Below are 23,370 nucleotides of genomic sequence, written 5' to 3'. Positions count from 1 at the left end.
TATGTTTTGTTTATTCCATGTGTAACTCTGTGTTGTTGTATGTGTCGAATTGCTATGCTTTATCTTGGCCAGGTCGCAGTTGCAAATGAGAACTTGTTCTCAACTAGCCTACCTGGTTAAATAAAGGTTAAATAAAAAATATTCTGCCCCGTACGTTTCGGATGATACACAGACCCTAAAGAGGGACAGTGGAGCCAAGTGGTTGAACCCTGACACCAACGATCGCAAACGCAATACCAGACCGTGCAAACTGGATCCACGTGGCCGAAGAGGTCATGTGACCAACCACATCCCTAAAAACATAAACCCTGCCCTAGTAATTGAGATCATGCCCCCTAAAAACATATCCGTAAAAACATGGATAGCCTCTTCCCCCACCTTCAACATCTGATCTGAGAGCAGTGGCCAGCTTTTCCATACAGAGTTGTCTTGTTCCTAGCAGTAAGTCTTCAGGATGGGGCGGCAGGTAGCCTAGTGGTTAAGCGTGTTGGGCCAGTAACCATAAGGTCGCTGGTTTGAATTCCCAAGCCGACTAGGTGAAAAATCTGTCGATGAAAGGCACTTAACCCTAATTGCTCCCGTAAGTCTCTCTGATGACTAAAATGTAAGACAATCTCTGGTAGGAAGAAGCATCAACTGTGGTGTGGCTGCTTTCCTCCAAGACCTGCTGTAATCCTTGCCAGGGGAGATGAAAAGTTTCCTGTTGGGGTGTATTCTCAAGGCTTTGCAGTAGTCTTAGGTTAAAAGACTGGGATACAGTTGGAATGTGTGAGTGCACAGACTGTTGGAATGCATTGAATTTCACGTGCACTTGTTTTGTTGCGTTTTATCTCGTTGTGGTGGAAGGCTGGCTCTGAAGCCAAGGGGTAACATCGCAGAAATGTTCATTCAACTGTCGTACTTCACCTGCTTTTCACAGGCCTCTGTAAGGCAGAGAGCCAAGGGGCTTAAATCTAGGACTTGACAGAGATAAGTATACAGCAGGTGTGACAGCCAGCCTTCACATCTATTATTGGAAGAGACACATTCTTCTTCTGTACAGTCTGTATGGCACTGCCATCACAGGAGACCATTCAGGAACAGAGACATGTTTTTCTCTAGGCCGGCAGTGGCCCAGGCGGCTGTCTGTTTCGAAGAACCTCGCCACCATCACCGTTGGCATGGCAACCAACACTGACTTGCTTCATGACGAAAACAGTGCTTCCTGATACTATGACTCACTTTGAGATCTCTGTGCATATTGACTAGGCTAACGTTATTTCCAAACATACCCTCGTAAAACTGACCATCCTACCGATCCTCGACTTTGGCGATGTCATTTACAAAATAGCCTCCAATACCCTACTCAACAAACTGGATGCAGTCGATCACAGTGCCATCTGTTTTGTCACCAAAGCCCCATATACTACCCACCACTGCGACCTGTACGCTCTCGTTGGCTGGCCTTCGCTTCATAATCGTCGCCAAACCCACTGGCTCCAGGTCATCTACAAGACCCTACTCGGTAAAGTCCTCCCTTATCTTCGCTCACTGGTCACCATAGCAGCACCCACCTGTAGCACGCGCTCCAGCAGGTATATCTCTCTGGTCACTCCCAAAGCCAATTCCTCCTTTGGCCGTCTCTCTTTCCAGTTCTCTGCTGCCAATGACTGGAACGAACTACAAAAATCTCTGAAACTGGAAACACTTATCTCCCTCACTAGCTTTAAGCACCAGCTGTCAGAGCAGCTCACAGATCACTGCACCTGTACATAGCCCATCTATAATTTAGCCCAAACAACTACCTCTTCCCCTACTGTATTTATTTATTTTATTTTGCTCCTTTGCACCCCATTATCTCTATTTCTACTTTGCACTTTCTTCTACTACAAATCTACCATTCCAGTGTTTTACTTGCTATATTGGATTTACTTTGCCACCATGGACTTTTTTTGCCTTTACCTCCCTTATCTCACCTCATTTGCTCACATTGTACATAGACTTATTTTTCTACTGTATATTTGTTTTACTCCATGTGTAACTCTGTGTTGTTGTATGTTGTCGAACTGATTTGCTTTATCTTGGCCAGGTCGCAATTGTAAATGAGAACTTGTTCTCAACTTGCCTACCTGGTTAAATAAAGGTGAAATAAAAAAATACATTTGAAGGTATTTTCATAAATATCTGTTTTACCGTTTAGAAATGAAAGCACTTTATGTATCCATTTGACTACATTTTCTTTTGGGGGGAGACAAATTCACTTATAGTGTATTATTATTACTATTATTATATATTTTTTTTTATTGAACCTTTAACCTTTATTTAACTAAGAAAGTCAGTTAAGAACAAATTATTATTTACAATGATGGCCTACCCCAGCCAAACCCTCCCCTAACCCGGACGACGCTGGGCCAATTGTGCAAAGCCATATGGGACTTCCGATCACGGTCAGTTGTGATATAGACCAGGATCGAACCCGGGTCTGTAGTGATGCCTCTAGCACGAAAATGCAGTGCCTTAGACCGCTGCGCCACTCAGGATCCCTTTTAAAGTAGTTAAAAGTTTAGTATTTGTGACTACAAGCTTGTTGGATGCATTTTCAGCTTGTTTTGGATGATGTTTTGCTCAATCGGAACTGCATGGTGAATAATGTATTGTGTCATTTTGGAAACACTTTTATTGTAAATAAGAATAGAAGATTTTTCTGACACTTCTACATTCATGTGGATGCTACCATAATTATGGATAATCATGAATGAATCATGAATAATGATGAGTGAGAACGTTACAGAGGAACAAAGATAGTACCACCCTGCAAAAAAACAGGGAGGGTAAAACAAAAATGTAGCTCAGTTGGTAGAGCATAGCGCTTGTAACGCCAGGGTAGTTAGTGGGTTTGAGTCCCGTGACCAGCCATACGTAAAATGTATGCACACCTAACTAAGTCACTTTGTATGAAAGCATCTGCTAAATGGCATATATCATTATTTATTATTAGATCAGACTAACCTAGTAATTTGCTTGTGATACAGCTTTGATAAACGGGTTGAGACCAAATAGAGACTACACTGAGTCAGTCATTTGTGTCAATAAATGAGGGTCAACACTTGGATCACGAGCCCCGTGTCTTATCTGATAAGCAGGTCACCACCTGGGGAGGTATCCAGACCACCCACTGAGATGGAGGGTGAAATAGTTCTGGAACACCAGTGGCCCAGTTCAGATACTTCTAGAATGCATTTGGAGAGATTTTAAACTGGGACCAGTGGCGGTCACTGCTGTTTAAAATGAGGGAGGTCAATTTGAAAGCTATTACATGATACTCAAATTTCCCCTATACCCATCATGAGGTTGCTACAACCTAGCCAATGAATGAATGTTTACAACGTACAGTTGAAGTCGGAAGTTTACATACACCGTAACCAAATACATTTAAACTCAGTTTTTCACAATTCCTGACATTTAATCCTAGTAAAAATTCCTTGTCTTAGGTCAGTTAGGATCACCACTTTCTTTTAAGAATGTGAAATGTCAGAATACTAGTAGAGAGAATGATTTATTTCAGCTTTTATTTATTTCATCACATTCTCAGTGGGTCAGAAGTTTACATGCACCCAATTAGTATTTGGTAGCATTGCCTTTAAATTGTTTAACTTGGGTCAAACGTTTCAGGTAGCCTTCCACAAGATTCCCACAATAAGTTGGGTGAATTTTGGCCCATTCCTCCTGACAGAGCTGGTGTAACTGAGTCAGGTTTGTAGGCCTCCTTGCTCGCACACACTTTTTCAGTTCTGCCCACAAATGTTCTATAGGATTGAGGTCAGGGCTTTGTAATGTCTTGAGATGTTGCTTCAATATATCCACATAATTTTCCTCCTCATGATGCCATCTATTTTGTGAAGTGCACCAGTCCCTCCTGCAGTAAAGCACCCCTACAACATGATGCTGCCACCCCTGTGCTTCACGGTTGGGATGGTGTTCTTCGGCTTGCAATCCTCCCCCTTTTTCCTCCAAACATAACGACGGTCATTATGGCCAAACAGTTCTATTTTTGTTTCATCAGACCAGAGGACATTTCTCCAAAAAGTACGATCTTTGTCCCCATATGCAGTTGCAAATCGTAGTCTGGGTTTTTTATGGCGGTTTTGGAGCAGTGGCTTCTTCCTTGCTGAGCGGCCTTTCAGGTTATGTCGATATAGGACTCGTTTTACTGTGGATATAGATACTTTTGTACCTGTTTCCTCCAGCATCTTTACGAGGTCCTTTGCTGTTGTTCTGGGATTGATTTGCACTTTTCGCACCAAAGTACGTTCATCTCTAGGAGACAGAGGTCTAAAAAAAAGACATTCTGAGGTCTTGATTTTCCCATGATGTCAAACAAAGAGGCAGAGTTTGAAGGTAGGCCTTGAAATACATCCACAGGTACACCTCAAATTGACACAAATTATGTCAATTAGCCTATCAGAAGCTTCTAAAGCCATGACATCATTTTCTGGAATTTTTCAAGCTGTTTAAAACCTGTTAAGGTATAGGGGGCAGTATTTTCACTGCCGGATGAAAAACGTACCCAAATTAAACTGCCTACTACTTGGGCCCAGAAACTAGAATATGCGTACTATTAGTAGATTTGGATAGAAAACACTCTGAAGGTTCTAAAACTGTTTGAATGATGTCTGTGAGTATAACAGAACTCATATGGCAGGCAAAAACCTGAGAAAAATCCAGCCAATTGTAGTTCTTCTTTTGAATCCCTATCAAAACTACAGTGTCTGTGGGGTCACGTTGCACTTCCTAAGGCTTCCATTGGCTGTCAACAGCCTTTAGAACGTTTTTTCATCCTTCTCCTGTTACTGGGCAGAGAATAGTAGCTCAGTCAATGAGTGGACTGCCTGAGGACAAAGGGCTTGGTGATGCGCGAGCCCTCGAGCGAGCCATTCCTTCTTTTTCTCCTGGAATGAATACGCTATTGTCCGGTTGGAATATTATCGCATTTTTACGTAAAAAATACCCTAAAGATTGATTGTAAACAACGTTTGACATGTTTCTACGAACGGTAATGGAACATTTTGACTTTTTGTGTCTCGAATTACACTCACGCATTATGCCTTTGGATAGTGATCTGAACGCACAAACAAAACGGAGGTATTTGGACATAAATGTGGAGTATTTCGAACAAAAAGAACATTTCTTGTGGAAGTAGGAGTCCTTGGAGTGCATTCCGCCGAAGATCAGCAAAGGTAAGGAATGATTTATAACACTAATTCAGAGTTTTGTTCATGCCAGAACTTGGCGGGTAGCTGTATCGCTTGCATTGATGGTTGAGCTATATACTCAGAATATTGAACAATGTGCTTTCTCCGTAAAGCTATTTTAAAATCTGATACAGCGGTTGCATCAAGGAGTAGTGTATCTATAATTCTTTAAATAATTGTTATATTTTGTCAACGTTTATGATGAGTATTTTTGTAAATTGATGTGCTCATTCACCTGAGGTTTTGGTGGGAATACATTTTCTGAACATCACGCGCCAATGTAAAATGCTGTTTTTGGATATAAATATGAACTTTATCGAACAAAACATACATGTATTGTGTAACATGATGTCCTAGGAGTGTCATCTGATGAAGTTTGTGAAAGGTTAGTTCTTCATTTTAGCTGTATTTTGGGTTTTTGTGACACATCTCCTTGCTTGGAAAATGGCTGTGTGGTTATTTTTGTCTATGTACACTCCTAACATAATCTAATGTTTTGCTTTTGCTGTAAAGCCTTTTTGAAATCGGACAATGTGGTTACATTAAGGAGAAGTGTATCTTTAAAATGGTGTAGCGGAACGCCTGTCCTCAACAGGTTTTAAAGGCACAGTCAACTTAGTGTATGTAAACTTCTGACCCACTGGAATTGTGATACAGTGAATTGTAAATGAAATAATCTGTCTGTCAACAATTGTTGTAAAAATGACTTGTATCATGCACAAAGTAGATGTCCTAACTGACTTGCCAAAAGTATATTTTGTTAACAAGAAATTTGTGGAGTGGTTGAAAAAATAGTTTTAATGACTCCAACTTGAGTGCATTTCAAAACTTCCGACTTCAACTGTTGGTGCACACAGGTGCACACAGGCCTTGCACACTCTTGCCTGCATCTAGCTGATATAGGGTGTAATTATTAGTCCAACAGTTGCAAACAAGATAAATGTTTTTCAACAGAATTGGCGGAATGAATACACCCCTGATCACTCGTAAACACAATTCACTTTCATAGCAGCCACGTTGTATTCCTTCTCGCATCTATGCGCTCTCCTTTTCTCACATTTTCTCTTCACTTGTGGACTTCAATGCACAACACATCAGCTGTATGTGACCAGACAAAAAACCTTCCCAAGCCAAACCATATAATAACTGCAACACACAGCCTAAATCGTTGACACCATATTAGTTAAAGTAACATCATAGTCAACATAGCTAATAGAACTAACATGTTAGTAAACCTGCTACAATCATGCAGTAAGGTTACAGTGTGCAGTCAGTAAGCAGTTTAGCACGGGCCCTGGTGGCAATCAATTAGTTAAACCAAAAGCTTACATTGACTTGGAAGAGTTCCAGTGTTGTGTTGGATAGTCATAGCCAGCTAGCTAACACAGCATCCCTCTGTTTGAGCAGGGTGTTTCAGTAGGCTAAACTAGCTAGCTGCATTTGCTAGCTAAGTAAGTGAAACTGGAGAAAAAAAACGATGTAATCTCAACTATTGTCTTTCCCTCTCTTTGAGTCAACTACTCACCACTTTTTATGCACTGCAGTGCTTGCTAGCTGTAGCTTCAGTACTAGATGTATTCTCTGATCCTTTGATTGGGTGGACAACATGTCAGTTCATGCTGCAAAAGCTCTGATAGGTTTGAGGACGTCCTCCGGAAGTTGTCATAATTACTGTGTAAGTCTATGGAAGTGGGTGAGAACCATGAGCTTCTTAAGTTTTGTATTGAAGTCAATGTACCCAGAGGAGGACGGAAGCTAGATGTCCTCCGGCTACACCATGGTGCTACCCTACAGAGTGCTATTAAGGCTACTGTAGACCTTCATTGCAAAATAGTGTGTTCTAATCAATTATTTGGTGATGTGATTATATTTAGTATAGTTTTATCTAAAAATTATAACTTTTTAAATGTTTTACCATTTTTATTTGTAAGAAATTCACTGAGGAGGATGGTCCTCCCCTTCCTCCTCTGAGGAGCCTCCACTGACTGGGACAGATAGAGCTCTTGAACCAGGGTTTGCCATGACATGTATTTATGAATTAGGATGCTGTTACCTAATGATGAACACAATATATTTCCTTCCCTGAAACACAGGATTTCTGTGATAAGGGTCCATATAGAGTTATTATATTGTTGGTATGGTGTAACATATGTTGAATATCTTAACATGGACAAATGCTGAATAAACAAACGTTATATATTACTCACCTGTTGTTATTTAGTTGAATGAATGTATTACCAAAATATAAAAGATGTACTGATTCTTATGAATGATATGCCATGTCGTGATTTTTTTGATAGCTATAGTCCAAAGGGTCAATGAAAATTCGTCCATATTACATAACAGTTTGTCATTTTCTCTTTAAGTGAAGCCTTAAAAAGTAAATATGTAGTCCATGTAGTACACGTAAGAAGTGTAGCACTCATGAAGAGAGACAGGCCGCAGCCTGTTTTAGGTGACGCAAGATCCGGAGATGAGGGGCAAACGAGCGCAGTAGTTGAGGCGCCACGTCGGCAGAACCAACAAGATAAACAGTATACTTTTTTTTTTAGGAAAAGTTTGAAGCCTCGAAAGTACGATTATACGTGCGTTGAAATAGAGGGCAGGGCGTTATTAGTAAAGAGCAGCTTTTAATATATATTTTTTAACAAAAGTAAGAACTCGGAGGCGGAACATTGCGATAGTATTTCTCAAGGAGACAAACGAGCGCACCAGTTATTCTTTGTCCCAGGTGCGTTGTTTTTTGAAGACGTAGCATTCCCTTCTGCAAGCGGCCATCGGAAAGTACTGGAAACATGGTGAAGGTAAGGATTTGTCTGGCCTATTATATCGATTTCATTTTCACAATGCATTCCTATGTGTTTCGACAAGTAAAGTGATACTGCATATAGATTGGGGTATGATAAAACCATTGCGTACGAACGAAATGCCAAACCGAAGTGATTAGATGCAGAGTGATGCACAGCTAGTCGTTTTACACAACAGGTTAAAAAACCCAAAATAAATATAGTAAAAACGATATATATAGTCCCCCAAATGATTGACGTTTTGCTTTTCGTTATCCACTTTTCGTGCGTGTTATTCACTCAGCGCAGCATACGTATTCCAAACAGAGCAGAGCTTTCACGACGGGGTGACTTTTTAAGACCCTTGTTTTTAAAAACCTGTAGCCTTGGCTCCGTCTTAATTTTTCTTTGATTAACAAAGGGGCATTAATCTACACGAAACAACCAAGGATTATAGCCTATGGTTCTACAACAAGAGCAAGAACTTTTAAGATCAACAAGCACAGGTTTGGAACATTGTTTGCTTGACGGGGCCCGTCAAATTGAATGTTTTGCGCAAGTAAGCCCCAATAATGGCCTTTCTAATATGCTGTTACTTAACCTACGTATTATGCACGTAGAACGTTTTTCATGGCTGCTCAGTAGGCCTACAGGGTAAAGCCTGAACGCACCCCCAACGTGGCAGCGAACATTTTGGATCAGAAAATGTACACCTATATTTCTATTGAGAAATGTATTTCCAAGTGAGTTTGATTATACTCTTTTGATTTTGCCTGCAGAGATGTTGCCTAATGCTTATAGGGCTAGTGGTGGTTTAACAACTTATAGGATATACTACTTGTATCTATTATTATAATTTCTTATTTCTTTTCTGTGTCAGAAGGTGAATGCCACCCCAGAGTCCCAGCCTGAAGGTTGTCTCATTGGAGAAGAACCTGAGCCCACTGAAAATGACCCCACATCAGGTAACTAGGCACAGAACACATCAACAGTGCACTCTGCATTGCGCAATCTTTCTCTGCTGCATCACTCTTGGTGGGCATTTTTAAAGTGCCAGTTTGTCAAGGGACCCTTTAATCATCTGGGATATGGTGCAATTCAGGTTAAGGGTTGGCTGTTGCTATTTAAGCAACTTGAGAGATGTATCAAGGGAATATGTTTGTTTGTGCAAGAGGAAGGGTAAGGGTTTTACTGCGTGTCAGTCTCTCTGTCTTGTGGAAAGATTTTTCAGTAAGTGCATTATGTAGAATACCTCAGTGTTGACATATGTTGCTATTGTTTAACAATATGATTCAATGTGTGTAGGTATAAGCCTATTTCTAAAAAGCAGCCTCTCTCCAAGCACAACCTGTTTTCTGTCTGGTCTCACACTCTCTGGTAACTGTCAGTCTCATAAACATGACATGTGGTCCTCACTCTTTCTTGCTCTCTGGTCTGTCTTTCTGAAACTCTACCGAGGTGTTTTTTTTATGTGTGTGGTCTTTCTAAAAGCTATCTCTTTCTTGTAGATGAGAGAAAGGATGAAGGGAAGGAGCACCCCGTGGCCCAGCCAGGCATGATCTGGCGGGTCGGGGGTGGCCTGTTCAGCGCCAGTAAAACGATGGTGGGAGCCACGGTAGGAGGAGTCGCCTGGCTGGGTGGGAAGAGTCTGGAGTACACCAAATCAGCAGTCACCTCTGTCCCCTCGATGGGCGTCGGCCTGGTGAAAGGGGTTGCTGGGGGCGTGTCATCGGTTGCCGGGGGCGTGTCATCGGTGGGTTCCACTGTAGCCAGCAAAGTTCCGTTCAGATCCAAGACTAAGGACAAGGCAGAGTGAGGAGGAGGAGATGGACACAACACACAATGCATTGCCCCCCCCCACCCCCCCCCGACTGAGCCATAAGAGGATGTGATGAGTTGAGACAAAGCTAGTCACCGTGTTTTCAAAGTTCAATGGACATTTATTTTTCTTCTGTTAGTTTGTACAGCACATTCACTAAGTTGTACTTAGGGAACTTGTTCAGTAGTGCCTTCTGTAGCCTCCCCTTTTCCCTGTTTTTTTGTTGTTTTCTTAGTCTGTAACCATGTTTTTATGCAAGTAAAGTCAGATCGTATAAACATTTTTAAATCACGACAGCTGTGATGGAAACAGGTAGTTTTGGTAATTTGCTATTTAACGCAACTGTTATTCTGACAGCTATAGGTAGAGTTGAAAATGCGAAGAAACATATTGAACTTGAGATTTTTATTCGGTACATGAAAACTGAAGTGAAAAAGTACATTTTGTGTGCACTACGTCGTCACGCACTAACTTATCTGCAACAAGTATGTTTGGAGGAAACACCATTGGTGGGGAAAAAGCGTGTTTTCTTTATTTGAATATTTGCATGAAAATCTGTCGCCAATTGGATGGAAACGTAGCTGGTGTTGAGGGAACTTCATGTTATTCAGGGCAGGGGTCACACGTCCCTTTCTCTGCTGTCCTTGACCCCCGTTCCCCCTCGACACAATTTCGCTATGCAATGTGTACAGGGGCTCGTCATCCAATACAACATGGGCCCCTGAAGCCTTAAGACATTGTCTAGCAGTTCGAGAGAGACAGACATGCTAAGCTGGGTTCTTCTCCAACCAACTAAAGCCTGGTTTATGATGTGCTGGTATTTTTGTTTGTTCTTTTTGTGAGCGCTGTCCTAACACAGAACATTGCTCGTTTCAAAATGCTACAGTGAACATGTGTTGAAGATATAGCTGTTTGGGACTTTTGAAAAGAGTTTGATAGCATTTACAAAATAAGAGTTGGAGGTGCTATGATTCCGAGAGAGACAATAGCCCTGTTGGGTTGCGGTGGTGGCATAATGATATGATCACTTTAACCTTTGGTTTTTCAATTGATTCATATATGAACTGGAAATGTCATCAATTTTATATAAAAAAATATATTTACTGATGAAGGGCTAGTTTCTCTACTGCCTGTCTGTTTTGGCCCCTTTTTTTAATGTTTGTGAATATTTCTATGGAAATTCAGCATTTCAATGCAACATTTTGGGTTTGTCTACATTCTGGCATGACTGGGCTGTTGCTGGTAGAGAATGCTGATGTGAATGTCTTGTATGTTTACTTTCCGACATATTATTAAAGTGTCATAGGGAAGTTTAACTTTGCCCCTGTGTCTTAATCACAACTTGATGTACCTTGTGGTTTCAAGTCAAAGGCTGCCCAAATCTGTTCTTTTGCTAAATTATTGGTCAATGAACTAAGCAGACCAGACCCAGCTGCTATTGCATTGGTGCCTATGGGAGAGCAACCCTGTTAAAGAGCATTTTTGTTCAATGGTAAACTGCCTGAGTAGGACATCTTCATTTATCCACTGTCTTTGGTACCACATCACTAGATGAGGGTAGTCCATTGGGAACTGCATTTCTCTAATGGCATCTTACTCTAGTGTAATGTCTATGTTGCCATGTTGAAAGTCTGAGTGTTGCTGAGCCTCAAGGGTCTGAGTGTTGGGGTCACTATGGAGTCCTATTATTAGCCTGGGTGCCAGACTTGCTGCATGACACAGCACTACATCACTATGGACAAGACAACAGGTTGACTAGTCTATAGCTCAAACTGGCAACCAGCCAGACAAGATATAGAATCCTCTCTTGACAGTTATTTTTACTGCTCTACATGTACCAAAAGATGTGCTAAATGACAAATGATCACATGTCTATTTCAACAAGCTGCTGATAAACCAATGGTATCTTGTATGTTATGTCTCAGGGAGGGATGTTTACAGATGCTTACCTGCTCCATATCCTTGCTGTCAGTCTGGAACCAAGATGGTCTCTCTTCAAGTCAACTATTTCCAAACACAGAAGCAGATGAGAATGAGTGTCCCAGCTAAATGATTGTAATAACTTTATTACCAATATCTCTTATGAAATAATTAATCAAATGTTGCAAATTCCTAAACAGAAATTAGAATACCCTTAGAAATTGGACAAGATGGAACCACACATTAAAAAGTCAAGTGTACAGAGAGTTGTTTCAACCATTTAATTTCAGTTGAAATAGAATGGTCTACATAGACAAGCCGAGAGAGGTATACTGTATATACAATATATATTATTTGAACATCATGTATATCTGAAGGCTATTTGTTGGTAATTCTGTAAAAACAAAAGCAGCCATACACAGTGCCAGTGGGAAAACCCCCAAAAACAATGTACAAAAGCAACATACTGTTATTTATGGAAACATAACCTGCATGATCCCAGTCAACATAACATACACTAGCATTTTCAAACTGAAGATTGACGTCCTGCCTGCTGGTCACTGATATTACATTTGAGGGAGTTGACATTACACTATGGAAAACAGTATAAAGGCATGTAATGGTAATACATCTTTCAGAATCTGGTCAATCTAAGAAGAATGTTTTCCAACGGAGGTGTCTCCAGCAGACTGCTGGATAGATGGAACATTACTGCTGTGTGTCTAATACTGTATAGTATAGGACACTGGTCTACCAACAGAAGTACCACTGACCTCGTCTAGGCACTTCATATTCTATACCCAGAATAGCATTCATTCTTCACCCTCCATTTTAGCAGAAATTAAGAAACATGGTGGGAAAATAACACATGATGAACAGCCATATGCTATTACACACACTTTCGCTACAGAGAGCTGCTGGTTTGATTTGACCAATCCACTTGCTGCGTCCTCATGGTTAGAGGTCAAAGGTAAACACTAAAGGTAATGGGTGACCCAGATTTAAATATCAGGTCTCCTGTGAAATGGTTATATTATTCGTCTGTCTGCTCTGTCAGAATAAGTCCAGAAGGAATTTGTCTTCAGGCTATCAGTCTGTTTCACACATACAGTACAGAAGTAAAGCTACAGTCTAACAGTCTTACTGACATATTTACATCATCAGTCAAGTTCAACCTAGGTGGGGAATTTAGAGTCCTAACCTTGGGCTCCCAAAATTAGATTACGATAAGTCCAAACTGATTTCAACATTTTTTCAAATTTAAATAATACATTTTGAGATCACAAATCTGAATACTCAGGGACTTTCATGTCACATCTCATACAGGAACAGAGGCTTTTCCTTGATACAAAAATGTAAAATATTTATTTAAACATCTATGTACAGTATGTATAATAATATCCATCTGTGACGGCAGCAGCTTATGAAGACACAGCCATCCTCTCATCCTACTGACCCGTACTCTTCTGAAACACAGAACAAAGGAAACATTATTATTATGCTTTACTAAGTAAATACCAGATGGGTTTACAATATCACAATGCAGAATCACTGATAAACTGAGTGTAAAATAAATAAATAACGTTTAAAAAAGTCTTGACTTTTCCCCCTACTAGCTCTGACTTTGCTGATAGCTACATTATTGAGGAAAAATGTACTTACTATGACTGTGATATGTGGTTGTTCCACCTAGCTATTTTAAGATGAATGCACAAACTGTAAGTCTCTCTGGATAAGAGCGTCTGCTAAATGCCTAAAATGTCAATGTTGAGTCAGTTATACTATGCTCCTAAAAGTCTAACTTCATGAACTCAGAAACATGAATATTCCGATTTTTTTGTAACTTATCGATCCACCCCAGAGACATTACATTCTGTTTTCTACAGTCTATGTTAACACACACATTGACCCCTGACTTACCTGTTTATTGTGTCGCTGCACCTTGAAGGCGTAAGACAGAGAGTCGTTGTCTCTGGCCACTTCCTGTTCCAACTCCCGTCTCCTCTTCCTAGACCTGCACCCGGCCCCACCCCGGACCAGATAACCTGGATACTGAGGCACAGCAAAGTCATGGGCACATCCTGTCCGACAGAGTTCCTGATTGGACGATTGGGCCTGTTCTGCACAGCCTGCAGTGACAAAGAGAAAAACAGAAATAGACACATAAGAATTTCCTCCTCAACATAATACTGTAAGTGACTGTTGTGTCTAGTCTGATATGATATACCGTGTCTAGTCTGATATGATATACCGTGTCTCGTCTGATATGATATACCGTGTCTAGTATGATATGATATACCGTGCCTAGTATGATATGATATACCGTGTCTAGTCTGATATGATATACCGTGTCTAGTATGATATGATATACCGTGTCTAGTCTGATATGATATACCGTGTCTAGTCTGATATGATATACCGTGCCTAGTCTGATATGATATACCGTGTCTAGTCTGATATGATATACCGTGCCTAGTCTGATATGATATACCGTGTCTAGTCTGATATGATATACCGTGTCTAGTCTGATATGATATACCGTGTCTAGTATGATATGATATACCGTGTCTAGTCTGATATGATATACCGTGTCTAGTATGATATGATATACCGTGTCTAGTCTGATATGATATACCGTGTCTAGTCTGATATGATATACCGTGTCTAGTCTGATATGATATACCGTGTCTAGTCTGATATGATATACCGTGCCTAGTCTGATATGATATACCGTGTCTAGTCTGATATGATATACCGTGCCTAGTCTGATATGATATACCGTGTCTAGTCTGATATGATATACCGTGTCTAGTCTGATATGATATACCGTGTCTAGTCTGATATGATATACCGTGTCTAGTCTGATATGATATACCGTGCCTAGTCTGATATGATATACCGTGTCTAGTCTGATATGATATACCGTGTCTAGTATGATATGATATACCGTGTCTAGTCTGATATGATATACCGTGTCTAGTCTGATATGATATACCGTGTCTAGTCTGATATGATATACCGTGTCTAGTCTGATATGATATACCGTGTCTAGTCTGATATGATATACCGTGTCTAGTCTTACTCTGAGTGTATATTGGTCCAGGTCGTGGTCTAACTCCCCTGGGTCCCGTCTGCTCCTCACCGTTCACTATTACACTTCTGTTTTCTCTACCACGGCCTGGATAGAGGAGAGGAGAGGGGGAGGAGTAAAGGAGAGTGGGAGGGGAGGGTGAGAGGAGAGTAGAGGAGGAGTTAGAGTACGCTCACTTTGCAGTCATGGTGTGATAACAACAGGAAAGGTGTTTTAGGCCATGGTCCTTGCTCACCATGATGACTGTTGGTCCCGCTGTGTTTTCTACCAGTAGAGGGCGACGTCAGCGGCTTGACCGCATTCACATTCAGACCCTCAATAGGACTGTTTGGCACAGCAGCTAGTAAGCCTATCAGAAGAGAGACAAGTAATAATGAGCAGGTGTGAGAAAGAGAGATAGCAACACAGAGAGGAGACAGACAGAAAGCAAGACATAGATAGAGAGAGAGAGATAGAGAGAGAACAATACAAAGAGAGGGAGGGAGAAAAATACTTACTGAGTCCTCTGTATCTTGACAGCTGCTGGTAGATTTGTCTCATCCTCTCTATGTTGAGTCGGCTGGCCTCTGCATGGTTCACCATAGGTATGGGGTAGTCCACGCCGACCACACACCTGGCCGCCGACTGCACCTCTATGGGGGCGTTCCAAGGGTCGTAGATGTACTTGTCTGGCATGTCTTTCAGGACAGGTAAGTATCGCCTGCAAGCAGAAGAAGAAATTAAAACAGCCCATCGCCAGAGGAATTGGTTCAGCACCACATACAGACAGCAGTCAGACAGACTTACAGAACAGCCTTGCCAATGTATGACTTGTTAAAGCAGATACTTTGATACTTTATGCTTTGGTACTTTGTGTGTGTGCATGTTGTTTGTGTGTGTGTGTGCATGTTGTTTGTTTATGTGCGTGAATTTAGATATACCAACCTGATGAAGTCTCCTTCTGGATCTATTTTTCGTCCAAAGCCCACAGGACAGTAGCAGTGGAAGAACTGCTGGAAGAAGGAACTGCAGGAGTAACACATCCAGCTGCCTGCGTTCACACTCCAGTCTGCATCCAGGAGCAGCTCCTCAAACACCTGACAGACAGGTAAACATAGTCAGATTCACAGAACAACAACACACAGTCATTCACACATAATGTCTCTACAGTTTTCTTCCTCCCCCTTCCCTCTCTCTTCTTTCATCCCCTCCTCCTAGCTAATCTACATGTCTTCTCTCCTCCAACCCTTATCTCCCTCCCTCCACCCTCCTCCTCCTCTCTCTCATTACCTTCATGCCCTCCTCCCAGCTGATCCACAGGTCTCCCCGGGTCAGGAAGCAGGCCACGGCGTGTCTGGCCAGGTGGTGGATCCATCCTTCCTGCCTCAGCTGGGTCATGATGGCGTCGATCCAGGGGAAGCCCGTCTTGGCCTCGGCCCACTTGGCCAGCGCCTCTGTGTTGCGGTCCCAGGGGATGCGGATACAGATGGGGTTGCCCTCCATCTTGTCGAAGCGAGGGTTGTTAGTGGCAGCAGTATAGAAGAACTCACGCCACAGCAGCTTGTCGTAGAGGGAGATGGGAGGACTGTTGTTCGTCTTCACCCGAGGTGAGGACAGAGAAGAGAAATATAACACAAACAAAAAATAGAAACAACCTTGCGTGATAGTTGTGATGATTGTGAGTTGGGGTTAGTGTTCAGTAGGGATAGCTGTGTCTAATGTACACTACCTCCTTGTACAGCTCTGCCAGTTTGCTGTAGAAGAGTCGACTGGACAGACATCCAAAGCGGAGGTAGGGGCTGAGACCCAGAGGACTGGGCAGCAGGGGGCTGGCGGTCTTCCTGGGATGCTCAAAATTCACCTGCCATGTCTGGAGAGAGAGAAAGGTTTAATATATGATACATATATGATATAAAACATTAGTCTGAGTCTGTGTGTGTCTGTGTGTGTGTGTTACGTACTGTGGAGAGGTCAGGTCGAAGTTGTTTTTCTACCCTGGTGAGAGCTTCACTCTCTCCTCCAGACCACACAGCTGGAGCCAAGCCCTCAGTGTCAAAGCCTGGGGAGGGAAACAGGCACACAGCATGTTTAGACACTTGCGGTAAAAGTATTGTGAAATGGTTTTTTTCACAAGTATGGATTTCAATGGGAACAATTGTGAACTGTCTTACCCAGCTCCTCCAGTAGGGGCACTCCATACTTGTCCCTGTGGTTGTCTGAGACGGGGGTGACACATCGACCCATGCTGGCCTGGGACAGAGCCTCTACTGGGGAGTCCGGGGGCAGCATGGAGCCCACCAACATCTGGAAACGCTTGAAGGTGAGAGGAGGGTGACTCCCGTTCAGCTCCATGATCCTACAGAGAGGAGAGGAAGAGAGGGTTTCAATTCAGGGCTCGTTTTAATCCAAGCCTCCATGTGAAAATGTCACCCGGGTGTCCCACTCACTTGTCCAAGTCGTAGAGTGTGTGTGAGGTCCTGCTGACCACCTCCACTCCAGCCTCTGTGGCCAGCTTCTTAATGGCTGCATCCCTCTCCTTACCGAATGGCTCAGAGTCACACTCAAACGTCAGCTGAGAGATGTTCCAGTCCTGAGAGGAGAGGACACAGCAAACACTGATACAGTATGGTGGATACAGTCGGAAATGTACATACCCTTAGGTTGGAGTCATTAAAACTTGTTTTTCAACCACTTCACAAATTTCTTGTTAACAAACTATACTTTTGGCAAGTCGGTTAGGACATCTACTTTGTGCCTGACAAGTAATTTTTCCAACAATTGTTTACAGACAGATTATTTAACTTATAATTCACTGTATCACAATTCCAATGGGTCAGAAGTTTACATACTCTAAGTTGACTGTGCCTTTAAACAGCTTGGAAAATTCCAGAAAATGATGTCATGGCGTTAGAAGATTCTGATAGGCTAATTGACATCATTTGAGTAAATTGGAGGAGTACCTGTGGATGTATTTCAAGGCCTACCTTCAAACTCAGTGCCTCTTTGCTTGACATCATGGGAAAATCAAAATAAATCAGCCAAGACCTCAGAAAAATAATTGTAGGCCTCCACAAGTCTGGTTCATCCTTGAGAGCAATTTCCAAATGCCTGAAGGTACCACGTTCATCTGTACAAACAATAGTACACACGTATAAACACCATGGGACCACGCAGCCGTCATACCGCTCAGGAAGAAGACACGTTCTGTCTCCTAGAGATGAACATACTTTGGTGCAAAAAATGCAAATCAATCCCAGAACAACAGCAAAGGACCTTGTGAAGATGCTGGAGGAAAAAGGTACAAAAGTATCTATATCCACAGTAAAACGAGTCCTATATCGACATAACCTGAAAGGCCGCTCAGCAAGGAAGAATCCACTACTCCAAAACCGCCATAACGAAGCCAGATGGTTTGCAACTGCACATGGGGACAAAGAGTGTACTTTTTGGAGAAACGTCCTCTGGTCCTATGAAACAAAAATAGAACTGTTTGGCCATAATGACCGTCGTTATGTTTGGAAGGAAAAGGAGGAGGCTTGCAAGCCGAAGAACACCATCCCAACCTTGAAGCATGGGGGTGGCAGCATCATGTTGTGGGGGTGCTTTGCTGCAGGAGGGACTGGTGCACTTCACAAAATAGATGGCATCATGAGGTAGGAAAATGATGTGGATATATTGAAGCAACATCTCAAGACATCAGTCAGGAAGTTAAAGCTTGGTTGCAAATGTGTCTTCCAAATGGACAATGACCCCAAGCATACTTCCAAACTTGTGGCAAAATGGCTTAAGGACAACAAAGTCAAGGTATTGGAGTGGCCATCACAAAGCCCTGACCTCAATCCTTTAGAAAATTTGTGGGCAGAACTGAAAAAGCGTGAGCGAGCAAGGAGGCCTACAACCCTGACTCAGTTACACCAGCTCTGTCAGGAGGAATGGGCCAAAATTCACCCAACTTATTGTGGGAAGCTTGTGGAAGGCTACCTGAAACGTTTGACCCAAGTTAAACAATTTAAAGGCAATGCTACCAAATACTAATTGAGTGTATGTAAACTTATGACCCACTGGGAATGTGATGAAAGAAATAAAAGCTGAAATAAATCATTCTCTCTGCTATTATTCTGACATTTCACATTCTTAAAATAAAGTGGTGATCCTAACTGACCTAAGACAGGGAATTTTTACTAGGATTAAATGTCAGGAATTGTGAAAAACTGAGTTTAAATGTATTTGGCTAAGGTGTATGTAAACTTCCGACTTCAACTGAATTTGCTGTCTCTGGGTTGAGGGTTTGGGTGAGGGGAGAGCGTATGGGTGAGGGGAAGACTGTAGGGGTGATGGGGTCTCACCTTAAAGAGTCGGGGGAAGATGTTGGCCGGCTGGCCTCGGATCACAAACAGACGGGAGTTGAGCTTCTGGAGGCTTGCATCTAGATCTTCCAGACACTGCAGCAGGAACCTGAAACACAGGAGTGGGAGGACAACCGTCACTATATGGCCATGCAGGAGAGGACACTGCTTTATGGGCATTCTCACAGTGTGAAGAGACTCATGTTTGTGAGTTAAACCTGACACTATGTATGATTGAATAAAACCCTAATAAGTCCCACTAAATAATACATTATTTAGAATGAAGAACATGGTTGTGGGCCAGGATATAAATAAAAACTCTAAATTACTTTCCAAGAAGCAGACTGGTGCCCATTGACCATAATTAATATTAAGATGGTGATCGTATATACAGTATAACAGTGACGGTTTCTGGCACAACCTGCATAACTGTAGGCCACCACAAGAGAGAGCGGACTACAACAGAAGCAGCCTAGCACACAGAGGCCACTCACACCTTCACAACAAGCATGATTTCACAAAAACATGGTCATTGAGGCACAGATTCTGGCACAGATTCAGTCCTTACTGTTTCAGCAGTAATATTTGGAATGAAAGTGTGCAACGGTTACATGGTTCAGTGATCAGTGTGGTATCCCAAATGACTGATTGACAGAAAACTCTGATCCTGCTGCCACAGAACAGCCCCCTGAGAGGAGAGCAGCAGGTGGTACATGGTGTGTGTGTATGTGTGTGTCTAGTGTGTTTGTGCAGAGTTAACACCTGAACACCTTTTGAAGGAAATAAACAAGCTGTGGACAAAGACCAGATAACCCTGTGTAGGCCTGCTATCTGCCTGTCGATTCACAAGAGTTTTCCAGATCAAATAAAATTGGAATAAAAAAGAGAAAAAAGTATAGGTGTGGACAAATGGACTTTTTCCTCAATTTAAAAGATGGCTGATCCAGCTACAGATCTGAGGGCCACTGCTGCTTCCTGCTGCTTGAGCGGTTTTAAAGATCCAGCTAGGCCGCTCCACCACAGCACAGCCTGCTGTAAAGTCGGTCATCCCAATACCAACCACTAACTCAGGAAACTTAACTCTCTATTGGCCCACTAACCTGTCTCCCTAACTGGAAGACGCCATTTTACAGGCCTTGGCTCTACCCTCGTTGGTTTTTGGATGCCAGAAAAAATGCCCCAGAGAGGACTTAATAATTTGTACAGAAAGTGAAAATATTGTCTGTGTCTATTACACTATGAATGCTCTCTTAACCGTGTCTAGTAGAGAGAAGCTGTTGCTTTTGCCTGCCATTCATTCAGTTAGGCCTAGTAGTATTTATTCTATCTTCTGAGTTAAAAGAATCAAGCAGACAGAATTACATCTTATATCTTCAAAGCAGACAGAATTACAATATAGGCCTACTTCTGCAGTCCTGCTCTGCTGGGCCTATACATCTACCTGATCCATGGATGTCAAGATCCAGGCCTTCCACTGGCACATCTGATCACTCCATAGCCTACTTCTGTTTTCTCTAGCTTGGCCAGATAGTGGAAATCGTCTAATGGGAGCTGTTCTGAGAACCACTAGATCACTACAACTAACCACTATAACATCTGGTCTGGGTCAATCAATTGGACTTCCAATTCACTTCTTGAATTGAAATGGAACAGACCACAATCCTGCCTACAACATCAACTTTGTAATACACTGAACAACACTGTTAAATAGTTAACACTGTAATAACACAATCAGACATACACAATGCATTTATGTCAACTGGGACAATATAATCTTATTGATTGGTTGGTTGATAGATAGATAGATGAATAGATAAGTTAGTTGTGCCTCACCTCCACCGGTTGACCCCCAGGTTGGAGGAGCCAGCGAACCAGGGGTCCAGGAAGTAGACACAGCGCACCGTGTCTGAATCCCGCACTGCCTCCAGCAGAGCCGGGTTGTCATGGAGACGCAGTCCTTTCCGGAACCAGTGGATGGAGTTCTTGGCCATATTTGAAACAGGGACTGAAGAAAAATAGGGATCTTTTTTTTATGTTTAGAAGCCCCGTATGTGCCATAGTGCAGGTTTTCCCAAACTCGGTCCTGGACCCACGGGTGCACGTTTAGTTTTTTGCCCTAGCACTACACAGCTGATTTAAATAATCAAAGCTTGATAATGAGTTGGTTGTTTGAATCAGCTGTGTAGTACTAGGGGAAAAAACTAAACGTGCCAACCAGGACCAAGTTCGGGAAACCCTGCTATAGAGAACGGGTCACCTTAAAAAAAAAAAAGCTAGTTATATATTTTTTGGTGCAAGTTATACTACATCTTTAAAGAGATGTAGTATAGAGAGAACTGATAATTAAACACTGGAATAGAGCTTGCCATCTTCTATGAGTGAAATTAATGGGGAAGAATGGGGTTTTGTGACAAATGCCGAAAATAAGGTCTGAGATTAGTTAACACAGGTTTAGGACATTTTATACGTTTTGTTCTATCAGTCAGCTAACGTTACCTTTATGAATTATGAAACCTTTATGTACTTTATATTCTTGTTTTGATTATGTAAATGCTTAAAAATTCACAAAAAGTGACGTTAGCTGATGAAGATTATCACATAGAGCTAAACATAAGATCTCTTAAGCCTGTGTTTACCACATACCTTATTTTCGGCAGTTATCCAAAAACCGTAAAATAACCCCATTCACTTCCCTGTTGGCTTTTGCCAAGGAGACATGGCAGAGTTAGTGCCTACAAAAAGACACCATTACTATTGCTCTCTATTATGATTTATAATATTCATATTACACTATTTAATGCAATGCACTGTTCAATATTCACACTGTAATGATTAAGAAATGCTAGGTGAAAGTAGCAGACTAAACTAAACTCCACGATTTAAGATGTAGTTGAGTGTGGGAGGACTGGAGCTCCAACGTCACATTTTTTTTTTAAATAAAAAAGACTACTGATTTCAGCACCCAAAGAATAGCTCACAATTACACACAACATTGTTATGTGTAAATAAATGCAGGTTATTCTTTGGGTGCTGAAATTATGTGTATATATATATATTTCTTTTTTTTATCAATTCGCCCACACCAGTCGCATCTCAACTCCAACGTAAATCGTGGAGTTGAGTTTAATCGGCTAAGTGAAAGTGGACTTTAGTCAGAAATAATGTAAAATGCTTGCAATGCTCACAGCGCTTCCATTTGTCTTCAACTCTACCATGACATTATTTTCATATTTCTGTGACGTGTATATAATATAATGCATTTATATGATGTATACAGTCAAATGGGACTGAAACAAATATGGCCATCCAAAATAGTTTAGTTTCCTTCTACTCACTAAAAATAATAATACAAAAAAATAACATATTTTTGGAGACAAATCAAACAAAAATATTATATTCCAAAAATAACAAAATATTGCTTTAGTTTTTATCAGCAGGCATGAAGAAAATGCAATAAATTTAGTTTCTCGATTTTTAAATAAACAGACGTTATATCACACAGACACAGGACCGTTTAAAGCACTTCACAATGTAGGTCAATCTGGTGACCATAACAGCTAGACTGTTACAGCATCTGACCACAGCATCATTCGCATTATATACATTGCATACCTGCACACAAATTGTTCAGAAAACTCAGACACACGTAAACACACATTCTATACCTAATCCAAGGAAACATCACTTTTTTGTTAATTGGCAATGCACAGCCTCAGAAGCGGGTCAATTACACTTACCTTATGTAAGTGTAATACATGTTCCCCTACTTTACAGGGAATACACCAAATACGTTATGATAACCAATAATCCCAAAAATGTACCTGTAATGTGTACTCAAGGATGTGTCTCTTATGTAATTACCGTTGACAGTTTCGTTAAATCCCACGGGTGGTCTCTCAAAATGTAAATTAAACTGTCTAGGGTTTTCTTTCCAGGTTACAGTTCTACCAGTGCAATACATAGTTTCATAACTGTTCTAGCTACAGCGCATGCTCAATGTTCCAGTGAACAACAGATGATATAGAAAATATATTAATAGATATGATGTATGTTTTAAACCACAGTACCTTTACTGTCTAGTTAGAAATATCTATTCTCCCAGCGACACGCCCCAACAAGCTACAAATAAGCGACCTAGAAAAAAGACGTATCCAATTGGTGGATTTCCAAGTTACGCAGTGGGCATGAATTCACGTTT

At 41.5% G+C, this 23,370-nt stretch overlaps 2 protein-coding genes across 5 annotated transcripts; one reads left to right on the top strand and one right to left on the bottom strand.

The window, feature by feature from the left end:
• The first annotated feature begins 7,647 nt into the window (after positions 1-7,647).
• LOC106583492 (transmembrane protein 263) lies at positions 7,648-11,152 on the top strand. 3 transcript variants are annotated; one of them, XM_014167733.3, is made up of 3 exons: positions 7,648-8,035; positions 8,901-8,982; positions 9,526-11,152. In XM_014167733.3, exons 1-3 carry the CDS (start codon positions 8,027-8,029, stop codon positions 9,831-9,833), a joined length of 399 nt encoding a protein of 132 aa, XP_014023208.1. In that variant the 5' UTR covers positions 7,648-8,026; the 3' UTR covers positions 9,834-11,152. The 3 variants fall into 3 exon arrangements, with proteins under 3 accessions (XP_014023208.1, XP_014023207.1, XP_014023206.1); XM_014167732.3 differs by having other exon boundaries at positions 7,656-8,035; positions 8,898-8,982; XM_014167731.3 differs by lacking the exon at positions 7,648-8,035 and adding an exon at positions 8,113-8,760 and having other exon boundaries at positions 8,898-8,982.
• An 862-nt stretch (positions 11,153-12,014) lies between these two features.
• Positions 12,015-23,235, bottom strand: LOC106583488 (cryptochrome-1). Of its 2 annotated transcripts, none has more exons than XM_014167722.3 (14): positions 23,034-23,235; positions 21,006-21,177; positions 19,173-19,281; positions 17,274-17,416; positions 16,998-17,182; positions 16,788-16,885; positions 16,556-16,696; positions 16,117-16,422; positions 15,772-15,923; positions 15,345-15,547; positions 15,083-15,196; positions 14,839-14,934; positions 13,677-13,885; positions 12,015-13,222 (listed from the first exon to the last, which is right to left on the bottom strand). In XM_014167722.3, the coding sequence occupies exons 1-14, from the start codon at positions 23,131-23,133 to the stop codon at positions 13,205-13,207; spliced, it is 2,046 nt and encodes a 681-aa protein (XP_014023197.1). In that variant the 5' UTR covers positions 23,134-23,235; the 3' UTR covers positions 12,015-13,204. The 2 variants fall into 2 exon arrangements, with proteins under 2 accessions (XP_014023197.1, XP_014023198.1); XM_014167723.3 differs by having other exon boundaries at positions 22,994-23,234.
• Between the last annotated feature and the right edge of the window lie 135 nt (positions 23,236-23,370).

This window comes from Salmo salar, chromosome 22 (genome assembly GCF_965601325.2).
Source record: "Salmo salar chromosome 22, fSalSal1, whole genome shotgun sequence".
NCBI lineage: Eukaryota > Metazoa > Chordata > Actinopteri > Salmoniformes > Salmonidae > Salmo > Salmo salar.
Note: the sequence above shows the minus strand (reverse complement) of the source record. Positions and strands in the feature narration are given on the sequence as shown.